General features: G+C 37.6%; 1 protein-coding gene across 3 annotated transcripts in view; it reads left to right on the top strand.

Annotated features, from left to right (window-relative positions):
- CD47 (CD47 molecule) overlaps nucleotides 1-11,971 on the top strand; it is a 54,491-nt gene extending 42,520 nt beyond the window's left edge. The window contains exons 6-11 of one of the 3 annotated variants that reach the window (XM_060010603.1): nucleotides 671-763; nucleotides 2,108-2,200; nucleotides 7,753-7,784; nucleotides 9,154-9,178; nucleotides 9,804-9,836; nucleotides 11,724-11,971. In XM_060010603.1, coding sequence (XP_059866586.1) covers nucleotides 671-763; nucleotides 2,108-2,200; nucleotides 7,753-7,784; nucleotides 9,154-9,178; nucleotides 9,804-9,836; nucleotides 11,724-11,728 — 281 coding nt within the window. In that variant the 3' untranslated portion in view covers nucleotides 11,729-11,971. The remainder of the gene's footprint in view (nucleotides 1-670; nucleotides 764-2,107; nucleotides 2,201-7,752; nucleotides 7,785-9,153; nucleotides 9,179-9,803; nucleotides 9,837-11,723) is intronic. The other 2 variants (XM_060010604.1, XM_060010605.1) reach the window with 2 other exon arrangements.
- Nucleotides 11,972-14,874: the final 2,903 nt, after the last annotated feature.

Raw genomic sequence — 14,874 nt, 5'->3', positions numbered from 1 at the left:
CTACAAAACAGGATTATAAATAACAAATAATAGATTTATTTTTTTTTTTTGTTACTGGCAAATCTTTACATTGTAGTTTTAAAAAATGATGTAGATATCCAACTATAATTGATGTCATTTTCACTGCATTTTGGGAGTAAATCATTAATGTATTTTTTATATCATTAGAGTCTATTTTTTTTCTGTTTACATGTTTAACTCTCAGCCTTAGAGCCTATCTCTGGCTTGCTGTACACTGGAGGGGTATTGATTTGCTATAAAATCACAGATCTAGGCACACGGATAGAGGTTCGGATGCTTACAGTGGCGTGTTTGTGTAACGGTTCTCTCCACCAGCGCAATTCTGTGTGCATGTGGCAAAGGCAGGCATAATAGCCATTCACGTGGTAAAATGCACAAGGGTGGTAAAAGCAGCACTGTTTTAAGATTCGGGGTAAAAACTGCCAGTCCACCTCAGCTCACTGTGAAAATGAAAGATTGCTGAATGTGTGTATCTGGAGCTGACCGCTTGTATGGAAAGGCAAGGTTTAGATCACTGGAAAAGAATCTACCATCTGACGAGGAACTCCAGAGGCAGTCTTTGGTCATGGGATATTATTCTCGATTGCACAGAATACAAGTAGGAGTGATTGCTTTTTAAACACTCTCAACCCACTTTTCCTCTCTCCAGCTGTGGGGATGTCCTTCTTCACCATTGCCATATTGATCCTTCAAGTACTGGGCCACGTGCTCTCTGTGGTTGGATTCAGCCTCTGTGTCTCAGGTAAAAGTCTCATCCTTCTCTAGTCTCACTTTGTCTTGCCAGGGATTTCTCTTAGAGTTCTTCTTTCTGTTTCTTTTTCTTTCTTTTTTTTTTTTTTTAATATATAGACTTTATTTTTTAGAGCAGTTTTAGGCTCACAGCAAAATTGAGTAGAAAGTACAGAGAGTTCCCATATACCCCACATAACGGCCTCCTCCGCTATCCCCCAGCAGAGTGGTAAATGTGTTACAGTTGTTGAACCAGCATTGACATATTACCACCCAGAATCCATAGTTTACATTAGGGTTCATTCTTAGTGTTGTACATGCTACGATTTTGATAAATGTATAATGGCGTGGATCACAGTCATAGATATAATATCATACAATAAAGTTTCACTGCCCTAAAAATCCTCTGTGCTCTGCCTATTCATCCTCCCTCCCCCTAAACCCCTAGCAACCACTGTTCTTTTTACTGTCTTCATAGTTTTGCGTTTTCCAGAATGTCTTATAGTTGGAATCATACGATATTTTGCCTTTTCAGATTGGCTTCTTTTACTTAGTAACCATGTCTTTTTGTGTCTTGATAGTTCTTTTCTTTTTAGCACTGAATAACATTCCATTGTATGTATGTACCACAGTTTGTTTATCCATTCACCTATTGAGGGACAGCTTGGTTGCTTCTGGTTCGGGGCAATTAAGAATAAGTTGCTCTAGACATCCATGTGCATTTTTTTGTGTGGACAAAAGTGTCAACTCCATTTGGGTCAATACCAAGGAGCGCATTTGCTGGGTTGTACGTTAAGAATATATTTAGTTTTTTAACAAATTGCCAAAGTGTCTTCCAAGGTGGCTGTACCATTTTGCATTACCACCAGCAGTGGATGAAAATTCCTGTCGCTCCACATCCTTGCCAGCCATTTGGTGCTGTGAGCTTTCTTTTAGAACTCTCGTTTTCACCCCACTGAGAACAGTGCTTTCCACATTGCCATAAGAATATTGGCTGTATATGGCTTGTGGGCTGATTGTTCCAGCAGTCAAACTGCTATGCCTGTATTTGTGGGAGAGCTTTTAAAATAACCAGGCTCCATCCAGTTGGTTGGAGCCTTAGCTTTACACACTATTTTCCATTAGTCTTGGTGTGATAAGGTACATATTATACAGACAAAGGCTTTTTTCTTTTAGTAATTGGGAGTCATTTCACTGACTTAATAGTGATGAACATATGTAGATAATTTTTGTTTCTTGATAATTAGAAAAAGAATCTCCTTAAAACTGAATATTATTACTGTTATTGCTAGTTCTTTTTTAAAAGTTCAATTATTTCATGTGAATTTCTAATATAGAATTTCATTTGTTTTTTCAGAGTGTACCCCAGTACATGGTCCTCTTCTGATTTCAGGTTTGGGTATTTTAGCTCTAGCAGAATTACTTGGATTAGTTTATATGAAATGTGTTGGTAAGTCAACCTTATTGTTATTAGCCTATGCCAGGAAAATGCTTTTGGTTAATTCTTACTGTTTAGGACCAAAGAAATGTATTGGTAACTCCAAAAATGAGAAAATACAGTGAATGCTGCTGTATTTTTAAAATAAATTTGGAATTATTTGGGGGGCGATAAAAGAGGGTAGAAATCATATGAACTAATGAAAAGTTTAGATTATTAACTAGTTAAAAAGAAAACAGCTGTATGTTTTAGAATGTATAAACTTTTTCATACTAAATAAAAGGAGAGATTGTTGAGGATTCTTTTTTTTTAATTAATTTATTTATTTGTTAGGTTTGTTTTGGTTTTTATTTTGGCTGTGTTGGGTCTTCGTTGCTGTGTGTGGGCTTTCTCTAGTTGCGGTGAGCAGGGCCTACGATTTTTTTTTTTTTTTTTTTTTTTGCGGTACGTGGGCCTCTCACTGTTGTGGCCTCTCCCGTTGCAGAGCACAGGCTCTGGACACGCAGGCTCAGCAGCCACGGCTCACGGGCCCAGCTGCTCCACGGCATGTGGGATCTTCCCAGACCGGGGCACAAACCCGTGTCCCCTGCATCGGCAGGTGGACTCTCAACCACTGTGTCACCAGGGAAGCCCCAGAGCCTATTCTCCATTGCAGTGCTCGGGCTTCTCATTGTCGTGGCTTCTCTGGTTGCCGAACACTGGCTTTAGGTGCACGGGCTTCAGTAGTTGTGGCACGCAGGCTCAGTAGTTGTGGCTTGCGGGGTCTAGAGTGCAGGCTCTGTAGTTGTAGCGCATGGGCTTAGTTGCTACATGTGGGATCTTCCCGGGCCAGGGCTTGAGCCCGTGTCCCCTGCATTGGCAGGCAGATTCTTAACCACTGCGCCACCAGGGAAGCCCCGAGGGTTCATTTTAATTAATAGAAAAGATTTTTAATTCGCCCGTTGTTTCTATGTAGAGTCCTTTCACAGAGACCTATTTGTCTTGTTGCTCTTCTTGCAGACTATTTACAGACCTTGACTCCCCTAGTAGACAGAATTGAAATTCAAAATCTGTCACTTTTGTTAATTAAAGAGCAGTGTCCTCTGACATTTGACTTTAAAATATTTTTAGTTAAAACCAGTATAATCAGAACATTGAGTTTTAAATTTTAGGCTTTTACTACTCTTAAAATCAGTTGTAAGTGTGGACTTAGCTTATTGTTTCTAAACTTTGTATTTAGTCTTCCAATTTTCAAATAACAGATCTCTGTGTAAATTCTTATTTTTAATATGTTTATGGAGATAGATGCCTTTAATATTAAGTACCTAAAACTAGTGTTATGTCTTACTTAAGCTAAAGATATTTCCTACAATCTGGTTATATTAATCTCCCTTAAATAAAAGATTTCTGGTTTTTATTTATGAAGTAAAGCAAACTCTTAAACATTTGTCAAAATAATCAAAAGTTACAAATTAATGGAGGTAAAAAGTCAGTCGTTCTGCTTTGCTTTAGGTAAACCTTATATGTTTCTAAAAATTAACATAAACTTTGAATTGTTACAGTCAAAGAATTCCCCACATGACTTGTATAGTACTTTCAAAGAAATTTTACCTTTATTTATGAACCTCAGCTTTTGCTGACTAATCACTGAGTTCAATTATTTTGTATATTTTTGTACCCCTTTAATTAATGCTTATTAGATAAACAAGTAAACTACTTAACTAAAATTTACTTACCTTTAGTTTATGTGTTCATAAATCAGAGTTGTCTCCTCAATGAAATTTTCTTAGTTCAAGCCATAAAGCACAATTAAGACTTCTAAAGCAGAATGGCATTCATTTGTAGGCATTGTGAGTATCACATTATGAATGCTGATACAGATTCTATTTTCGTTGAGTCTTCTAATCACCATTTGTCTGGTTCTTGAAGATGACACTGCTGCTGATGTTGCTCCCTATGAATACTTGAGAACAGTATGTGACCTGCAGTGTCCATATAGCGTGATGTAGTATGAGGTGTCTTTGACTGATGGTCAGCTCTTTGTTCTTTTTCTTCCCTCCTTATCTGGATCACGCTCCCTTTTATTCCCATGCTCCCACATGCCTTCCATGTCTCACGAAGACCAGCAGGTCTGGAGATGCTGACTCAGTGGAAATAGGCATTGTCTAGCTGTTACCCCCTTGACCTTGCTCTCCCCCCTTCTCCACTGCTACATCCCTAAGAAGCCTGTGAAACCAGTATAATATAATTACAACCGTATTATTCTCACATCAAATTCAAAGTGAAACTGAAATCCTGGAAAGTTCCCCAGATTATTTTTTCTTTATGATGGTTTGACATATAAATATACCATATGTAAGTTAAGAATTTAGTCCAGTTTTATTTACATTTTGAGCCTATTCTAAATTAACTATTCCAATCAACTTGTCTGATACCAGAGTTCAGAGGAATACCTTCGGTCAGTTAAAGGGCAAGAAGAGAAAAGGTACAGGAAAGTAGCTCTTTAGATACCGTGGTAGACTAGAAAAGTTGATGTGTTTTTCATATATAATCTGAACGTGTAAATCTGAGTGTATATAACATTAAGGTTGCAAATTTGAGCATTTGTATCAGGAAGTAAAAATTGTAAATGCTTCCAATGTAACTTTTACTTGTTGCAAAGGCTCTATTTTGGAAAAGTCTAAAGAGTGTGTCTTGATTTAAATGTAATAAAATCCTCAGATAGTGTTTTTAAAAAAAATCCAAGCTATCTTGGAGTAAGTTTCTGTCCCTATGAGAGATTTAACTTTTATCATTTTCATTATTTCCCAGTTTAAATTTGTAGCCTTAATTATTACTTTAAACAGTAGGATTTTAAGTTTAATTTTCTCTGTTGTTCTTTTTAAACTGTGTTAGGGTTTTTTGTTTGTTTGTTTACTGAAACATTTAAATTTCATAAAATCAAATCAAGGGCTGAGAACAATAAGAATGTGAGAAAATATAGAAGATTACAAAGAACTAACTAAACTCATTGAAGTTGGGTGTGTTACCTATGTAGGATGCCTATGTCCATTCTTCGTAAGGGTCAATACTTTTTAATTTTCCTAAGCCATTGCTATCTAGTTAAGTATAAGGGAATATAGTCATGTTTTGATATGAATCAACATACTAGCAGTCAGAAACTGTATTTACCACATCTCAGATATTTTAGAATGACATGAAATAGGTATATAAAACTCAGTGATAATTTCTTCCCCATTGTAGAGGAGAGGTGAATCTGGAATCAATAGAAAAAGTTGTCCCTGAAAATTCAAAACCTGGAAATATATTTATAGCATGGGTCAAGTGTTTCTGGGAGAGAAGAACAAATCCAGACGAAGCATTGCAAGTGAGCTCATATGGAATGCTTAAGGCTTGTGATTTAAATATATATATATACATGGCTGTCAATGCCTTAGGCCCATGGTAGCAGCAGATAAATCACAATCATTCTTTAATCACATAGGTCATATGCCTATTGGAGAGGATTAACTCAAGCAAAATTCACTTCTACACTGTTTGGTTTTATAATATTTGAGGGATCACAGCTGACTGGTGCCCTTTGAATCCCTGTTCTTTATAGATATCTTTGTTTCAGAATGGGCTAGCCAAATGTGATGTTCCTTGGACCTGAGAATCAGAACTCAGAAACTCTTCTTTACACATTATTAGGGTTATTAAAGGAGTTGCTTGGCGGTTCTTAATACTAATTCTGATAAATAATTTATGAGCTCGAAAATATAGCTCTAAAATCTTACCTCTGACCCTTCACATTGCCAATCAGAAATTTACATAGCTGTTCAGAGCTCTTTTCCTTGATAGAACATAGACACAGGACATGGTTTAGTTAAAGTAAGTTGTATATACATGTAACTATCATGATTGTCCCTAATAAAGTTGTGTAATTCTGCTTGGTTTATTTGGGAGGTTGCTATATGTGATTTACCCATATTCCCAACGCATTTCACTCCATAGTACTTTGAAAAGAGGTTTCCTTCTTGTTTGGTTGCAAGCACCAAACCACTCCCTAGGTGCCTCCAGTAAAGGAGATTTACTTTCAAGCCACACATGACACCAGCAGAGATGGGAATCTCATGAGAGCAGATCTATAACTGGGCCTCACAGAGTACAGTAAGTAGTTTAGGAATTGGAAGAATCCAGTCCATCTCTAAAGACTGAGTCATCATTTGCCCTCTCAGTAACAAGAGTTAGCGGATGCCCTCCTGCCAGTGTAGTTACTTAGTTCCTCTCTCTTTGGTTCTTTACCTGCTAGCCAGCTAGCTCATCCTCTCCTTAATGTTTTTATTTTTTTGATCCTATTCATGTCTTCTCACTGGTATATTTTCTTACCTTTGTCTCTAAGCTTTGTGCTTCTCTTTGCTTACTTTCTGTCTCCTTTTCACCTTTCTTTCCCTTCACCACCTTTCTAGTCTTCTTTCTGTGTCTCCTCTCCAGGTTCCAATGGGAGAGAGAAACTTTTCAGGCCAGTCCGTTGCCATTCCCCCCGTTGGAGGGAGCCTTACCTGCTTCTGACTCCTCTATAAATTGGCTTGGGTCAGGTGTCACCCGCATTTCCCATCAGTTTTAGAAGCTTGGTAGAGCAGACATGGAGGAGTGGTAGGGCATAATTCGCACAGAAAGCCAGAGCAGTTCTGGGGGCCTGCCTCAGTCTGCTCATAAGTAAATCCAGTGCCATCGTCCAATCCATAGACCGGTGGAACTGACTATCCAGTAGCATCACCTTCCTACAGAGTCACTCGCAGGAGGTTGCCCCTTGATGCTTATATCTGTAGGACTCTGATTCTGTATTTAGGACTGGTTTTAGCTGCTCCGGGACCTTCTCACTTGGTTTTTGTAAGGAAGTTCTCTTTTCTTCCCTATGCAACTAGAGCGGTTCTTTTCCCTTTTGTCACTTTCTTCATGCCCTGTATTCCTTCATCTTCATTAACCAATCCATTGAGCAGCAGCGAAGGGTAACTTGAAAATCTAAGAAGGGATACAGAGAAGGGCTTGATTGTAGCTAAAACTGGCTGCCTAGAATAATTCTCTACACTCAGAGGGATCTGATATTTTCTTTAGTTTGTTAGCTAGGTGGAGCTTTGAAAACTGGAAAGATGGAAGAAGAAAAAAAGAAGACTGGGCTACAGGGAACGAGAGCAGTGAGCTAAGGGTGGGCGATGGAGTGGTCATTGCCCTATTCTTTCCACATTCCAGCTGGGTCAAGTAGGCAGGGGTGTAGAGCCTACAGAGGGGCTGAGTCAATGCCAAAGTTTTTCCACCACAAAGTGTAACAAGTGGCTGATTTGGGGGGAGATATGGCATGCAAAATGAGAGAGTGTGTGTGTTTATTATTTGATCGGGGTGGACTATTTGCATCATTTTATTCTGTCGTATATAGTTAAGAGTGTTCTGTATTTTTGCATAGTCTGTCAAAGCCAGAAATCTTTCAGTGGAGTTTCTGGCACCTTTAGTTTTAGCCGTAAACATTTTATCTTAAAATTAAACATAATGTAGCCTCAATTTCTTTCATTTATTAAATTCATTTTCTTATTTTTTAATTTCATCAGCTTCCAATCACAAGACTATACAACCTCCTAGGGTAAGTTAAAATTTCTTCAATGAATTGGGTATGGTCACTTGATGGTTTAGTCTGAGGAATGGTGATTGAGATGTTGAACCCCATTGCTCTCTGTTTGGTGTGACATAAAATTAAGAGAACACTGAAGTCATTTCATGACCTTTGCATGGATAGATCCAATCTATTTTAAAACTTCTGTTTGGTATTTTACTGGCAATGGGATAGAATAAATGATTCCTTAAGATTGTGCTGTCTTCTCACACCCAGAACTGAAAAGTTTATGTGTAAGAATAATGGTCGTTATCTGCGGAAGGAAGCCGATTCCAATATATTGCCTCACCTGTTGGATCCATTTGATGTGCATATACAGAATGATATTTCAGGCTTAAAAATGAAGGAGAGAAGTTTATATTAAGTTGATTTCATTAAAAATGATAATCTATAAAGTAAATGGAAATATGGCCGAAAAATAGCTGTTCTGAATTGATTCATTTCCCTCCTTCCCCCATTTTATAAGCATTTTTCTTCCTGCAAACTGTACTGTAGTTTTTACTCTATTTTGGCTACCTTAATAAGCTACCTGAGAAAATTCCAAGAAAAGGAGCAAATTTAGGAGATACACTGAGAGGGATTAATGAGGGGGGGGTGAAAAAAACCTTTGTAGATAGAGACTCATCCTGGTGACAAGCACAAAAGCTACTTTATGGAAATAAGATCTTGAAAGGACTGTATTGTACTCCTCTTCCTATAAAGGATTAATAATAGCTCTGTCTGGAACGCCAAAAGCAAGACTCCTGTCTGTGGCAGGAAGTGGAGATTACATATACCCCTAAAGCTGATAAGCCTCAACAGACGTGCTCGAGAGGCGAGGGAAGTGGGGTTGCACCTTACCCCAGGTGTTCACTCTAAAAACATTGGTGCCGTAGCTACACTGGTCACAAACAGCCCGAAGTTTTAAAAGTGCCTCTGTTAGACGTAATCCAGCCATTAGACCCTTAAATCATAACACTTTTGCTTTCCCTGTTACTGAGTTCAATTTGCGCGACTTGAAAATGCTTGTTTTGTTCTCATCTCTGGCTTAATTGTATTATTTATTATGTTGCTATCTGTATCTGTGCTTCTCCGTTAGGACTTCTTGAACTGAGAGAGGCAGGGTGGGGTGGGAAATTCTGCATAAAAAAAGAATATTAAGAGAATAATTCAGTTATTATAAAACTAATAGCTAGACTTGGCAAGCTTTGCTTTTCTAACTAACTTTTATTGCTTTACTTTGGTTTTTGACTATATATATTCACTGTTTATAGTTTAAATGTTAGCATATATAAATTTTAGTAGAAAAGGACTTGAAATAAATTCTATTTTATGTAAATATATTTTAAATATTTTCCAGAAAGCTGTAGAGGAACCCCTTAATGGTATGTGGTTATTACAAATTTATAAATTCTTCTTGATCCATTACCAGTTCATAATAATTTGAATTGGTCCCCAAAGTAGTTAGAATGCTGTCTATGCCTTGGGAAGAATCTAGGTTTTTTAATTGCCTTAACCTCTCTTTTCTTGATTATTCATCAAGAATTAAGAGTATTGCTTTTGTAACATTTTCACCTCTGAGAAAAATGCACTGTTCTGTGTCTCTCCAGTAGTTGCTTGTGCTAGCCAGGTGATATCTGGGTGAGGGGACTGTTGCCTTTTTAATTGGCCAAGATGAAATGTAACACCCCCGGTAGAGAAGAATCTCAGTTAATTTCAATTTCTAATTATAAATTTCAGGAAGACACAGGTTGTCATCTTGGAGTGAGACCAAAACATCTCACTTTCTTTCTCCCTAAATCTAGATCTGTATTCCCAACTTTGTGTCCCTTTGTGGAGCCTGTGGGTATGATCCACAGAAAGTCTTTTGTAATCAAATAATAACCTTAAAATTAATTTGGCTTTATAGCTGTGGAATAGTTGGCATGATATTACTGCATATTTGTTTGTCTAGAAATGATTTCTAATTGAGGAATCTTACTAACTGCTTGGCTTGTTACTAATTCTTAGCATTTAAAGAATCAAAAGGAATGATGAATGATGGTAAGTATAAAATGCACCCACAATTATAGGTGGGTTAAAATATGGACATTGAAAAGAAATAAAATTGATTCCTGAAAGTATGGCTTTTTTTAAATAAAAGGGACACTGTCAAATCATAAAGGCCTACATTTCTTGGTTTCTAAAACTTCAATCTACTCTGTTAAAAGTTGCAAAACTAGTAATATAAAAGCTGTAGGGTGTCACTAATCAGACTCACCAGTCTCATTGCTCACAACAAAGAGGAATTACTTCTTTTTTTAAAAAGGTATTTTTCAGATGCAATGTCTGGTGACTGTAACTTTAAAATGCTTTTTATACGACACCTAGATAATCTGGCACAAATCTTTATCATCTTGACAGGGTTTCTTTTGTGCTTGTGTGATTTTGTCGCATTTAACCCATGGAGACTTAATATCTCTGCTTTTCCAAACAGGAACTGGGTACTAACCTTCTGGGAAAGGATTTAAAAAGAGAGAGAGAAGTGTTTAGTCACTTCAGCTCTTGGGAGGGGGGACTCTGGGCTAATAACTTCTAATTTTTATTGACTTTCAAAGACCTATATTTATTAGTTCTTAAAGATAAGTAAGTCTGAGATATTGAGTGCTGTAAGCGTTCATTTTGATTTTACCTTAACATGTTCTGATACTTTAGTTCTGTTAACATTTTAAAAACTATGTTTTCATTTTATCAAAACTTTCTTCATACCTTTGCTATTTACAGTCATTCCTTGATCATGTGAATAGGCTGCTTCGTATTTCACTGTTTAAAGTCTGTGACCTGCCTGCTCATCTCTACAGCAAAATGCAGCATTTATCTCAAGAGGCTATATTCCCCTGAGTGTAATTAATTTTTGCGTAAGATTAAAAACACGCTGACTGTGTCTAGTGGACTAAGTTTAAAACAATGCTTAGACTGTGTTCAGTAAGCAGTCACAGAATGATCCCACTTTTGTAACTTTGTGTCACAGCCTTTATTACAAAAAATGCATGCTCTGCTAACCACTGCCCTCCTAAAAAAAAACATGATTAGCAGGAATACATTAAATGGCATTTAAGAAAGAACTGGTACCTGAAAGTGTGGCATGGTTTGTCCGTGTTTGCATTCTGGTGTTTTATTTTTTAATTTCGTTGTTTTTTCTTCCTTTTCTACTGTGGTGTTATTCCTCTGTGGTTGTATGAAAAAACTAAACACGTCTTCATTTTCAGAAAACCAGTAGGAGAACCTTGAGTGCCTCTTCCTTTGTTAATTTCCTTTAAGATGTGACTTTTTTTGCACCATTGTATCAGAAGTTAGACTGCAGTTTTTGTGTGTCCATAGCGCATGAAATCTATAATGACCTTTGAAATTCCCTTAATTTTGTTAATTTTTAGCTGTTCAGAATTTGTGGGTTTTTTCCAAATGTCTGTGGTGGGCTCTTCCTACTGACAGTGCACAATGCCCATAGTGTAACTGCCTTGTTGGTGAGTGAGGTTCCAGGTACCCTCTTGGGACCACAGTTCCATTTCCTCTCTCACTTATACCTAATCACATTTTTAATTCTCTTACCTTAAGTGAATGGTGTCGATCTAAAGTGAAAGTGATAGAATATTGTTCTAGGATAAATATCTTTTGCTTTGGAAGAATCAATGTCTCTTGGCTTCTCCACCAACCCAGCAAACGGAGATTATCAGATTTTGTTGGTTTTTATTTCCATTTGACATTGGCCTTTTACTTACTGCAACTAAAAAGGCTAATGATTTGCCTGGTTTATGTCTGTGACCTTTGCAAAGCTAAGATTTTTAGATACCATATATCTGAAACGATTTTCAAATTTTAAAATACAGCAACTTGTTAAGCCATAGAAAATAGACATCATAGCAATTATATGTTCATTTTTCAATTTTCCAGAGTAATTGAAGTAAAGTGATGGACTCTGATTTGGAGAGTAGTACGACGTGAAAGAAGTACACTTGTGTTTAAGCACCGTGGCCTTGATTCATTGTTTTGGAGAAGAAAACAAGAAAAGTAACTGGTTTCCATCTATGGGAAAAAGTAAATAATTGACCTTTCAATGATTGTTACAGTTAAGTTTTTATTCAAAGCATTTTTAATTTAGTTAATAAAAGAATTATGATCCGTGTTGTGTGCCCAATTGATATCCAGTTTTCTGTTGTTATTTTTATTCAATTAGGGGCAAAGTAGAGTGGGCAACTTACAAGAATGATGCCTTTCAGATCCTGGGGCCTCTTGACTGTAGGTCACCAGTTTAAATTGGTTCAAGGTGAAAATTTCCTGACACTAACCTGGTTACCCAGAGCTATCTATGAAAACTGTGGCTTCCGTCAAGCCTTAGAAAACTCAGGTTCACAGCCACTGTGGCAATTACGGTGTTAGCTGAATAATGTGTCTGCCACTTCCAGGTCAAGGGAATAACATTAAGCACAGACAGGAAGTCAGTTGGGAACATCCGTGGGATGTGATACTGATGGGGATCATGGTCTTCATTCTTGGGGGTTGCCACTCACACATTGTTCCTTCAACATACAGTGTACCAGACCCTTTCCAGACTGAGGGTAATTTTACTGATGGATGTTTTCTTCTTTTCTTCACACAACCCTTTGCATCCTGTCTTGTCCTTCTGTTATTTGCTTCTGCTGCTGTATGAGATGTAGCACTTTTTCTCCTCTTTGAACATGGTCCAGTGACACGGTAGCATCACTGCAGAAAGGAGCCAGACTTATTCTCAGAGAACTATGTTCACACTTTTCAGCAGAAATAGCGATGGTTGTAACATACGTATTCCCTTCCTCGGATTTGAAGGCACAATCTACAGTGTTTCTTCGCTTCTTTTCTGATCTGGGGCATGAAAAACCAAGATTGAGATTTGAACTGTGAGTCTTCTGCATGGCAACATAATGTGTGTCACCGTCAGGCCAACAGGCCAACCCTGAACGGGTGATTTTATTACTGTTGTATCTGTGTTGCATGATAAACACCCCTCATCTTCCTCCTGTAGTCCTGCCTCATATTCACCTTACTCTAAGATTGAAAAGTAAAACAAAACCCACGTTTCCTACCCCCATTAGAAGAAAATTAACATTCTGACAGTTGTGATCGCCTGGAGTACTTTTAGATTATTAGATTTTCTTCCCTTGTGGGTGTGTGTGTGTATGCGCTCATGTATAAGATAGGCACATGTATCTTCTGTATGGACAACAGTGGGGTACCTACAGGAGAGCAAATGTTAATTTCATGCTTTTAGTGAAAACATTTAAAAACAAAGATCTTTATTGGGTGGACTTATACTTGATGTGAATATTTGATCACTTAAAACTTTTAAAAATTCTAGGTAATTTGCCAAGCTTTTTGACTGCTCACCAATGCCCTCTAAAAATACTAGTTATTCTTCCTGTTTGTGTAATAAGACATTCATATTTGTAGTTGCATTATCAATAGTTATTTCTTAGTCCACTGAATGTTCCCACGTGCCTCTTTTATGCCAAATTCCTTGTCATATTTTACGTTGGGACCAAGTGGTTTGCCCGTGGCAAACCAAAATTTATAACCTGCTGATGCCTCAGAAAAGTGAACACACTATGAAGACAGCTCTTCTTAAAGAAAAAAAAAAAGTTCTTCCCTAATTGTGTTCCTGTCCAAAATATTCTCATACGTAGAGGGAGCTGTATTCCTTTATACAAATTTGGTGGCTCCCTCTGCTCTTTCTCCTTCTGAAAATATTTATATTTCACTAATATTGTTTGTTCCTTTAGAAATCAATTTTGATGAAAGGAGGGCAAAAGCAGTTGGACTTGAAAAAGATCCAAATTCCTATTCTCTATTAAGAAAAAGTCAGGTCTGAAATCTTTATAGTAAACTTTTTTATGAACCAAAGTTGAACCTTTAATATGTAGTCAGCTCTCATTGATTTGGGGTTCAGTCTTGGAACTTATCCATCCTTCGTGTTCTCTTTAACACTGCCTGTCTTTTGAGGCATTCACTGCCCTAGACAACACACAGAGGTAGCAGGAGAAACGCCAGATGAAGTCCACCCTTGCTGTTCCTCGTCAGCTTCTCTGGAAAAGGGACCCACAGCAGCAGGAGCCCTCTTACTTGGGCATCGTTGGGCCAGTTCATTCTCTTTAAATTAGACTTATAATGGCAGGAAGTTTTCTGTCACACCAAATTAAAGTTGCTAACAATGTTTTGAACATCATACATCTGTTCCCCCCATAATCTGCTTTTTCACTTAGTGATCCCAATTTTTCCATCGACTCTTCCATCCAGTTTCATTTACTGTATGTTCTCAGCGTGACACCATTTGTCATTTTGGCAACAAACCTTTCCAACCTTTTCGGCCAAATCAAATTTCTTTCTCCTTCAAAACATCCTCCCTCGCTTCCTCCCTGACTGGCTCTCCTTTGCGATCTGTGCCTATCTGTCCAGCTGCCTCTTTCATCTCTTACTTACCTTTCCTAGTACTTCACGTGTCTCTGCCTAACTTTGTTGGGGTTTTGTCTTGCCTCTTGTTCAATTAAAAAATTCCTCCGTACATAGCAAGAGGCTTTTTTTTTTCCTTCCTTTCTCTTCCTGCAGTGTTTTACATATATTAGACGCTCATTCCATAAGTTTGATGACTGAGAGCAGGCTGTATTTAGACTTCCCCGTGTTTGTAGGAGGGTGAGCTAGCGAGTTTTCTTTTTAGACAAATTTCATATGCTCTGAAAACCTTCAAAGGTGATGCTTTTTTTCACCTGGAAACCCCAGGTCCAATCTGTTAAAATTTCTGAGAATGTCAGAATGAAAATAATGGGGCTATCCCATAGTTGGGAGTATTGCTCTTTTCAAGATGCTGTAGTCAGTTTAGTAAGTGACCAACCAAATTGTGGTTTGAGTTATAATAAAGCTTAAAAAGTGGTGAGTTTATTCCTCCTTCTCATTAATACGAATTAAGCTCTATATCACCTAGATTTCTCTTGTCCTAACATGGGATTCAAAAACGACATCTGTGGTGTATGCGTGGAATGGCATACCCCTTTATTTACCCGTTGGTGGAAACTAG

Source organism: Delphinus delphis, chromosome 4, assembly GCF_949987515.2.
Source record: "Delphinus delphis chromosome 4, mDelDel1.2, whole genome shotgun sequence".
Taxonomy (NCBI): domain Eukaryota; kingdom Metazoa; phylum Chordata; class Mammalia; order Artiodactyla; family Delphinidae; genus Delphinus; species Delphinus delphis.
This window is presented reverse-complemented; position numbering and strand designations above follow the sequence as displayed.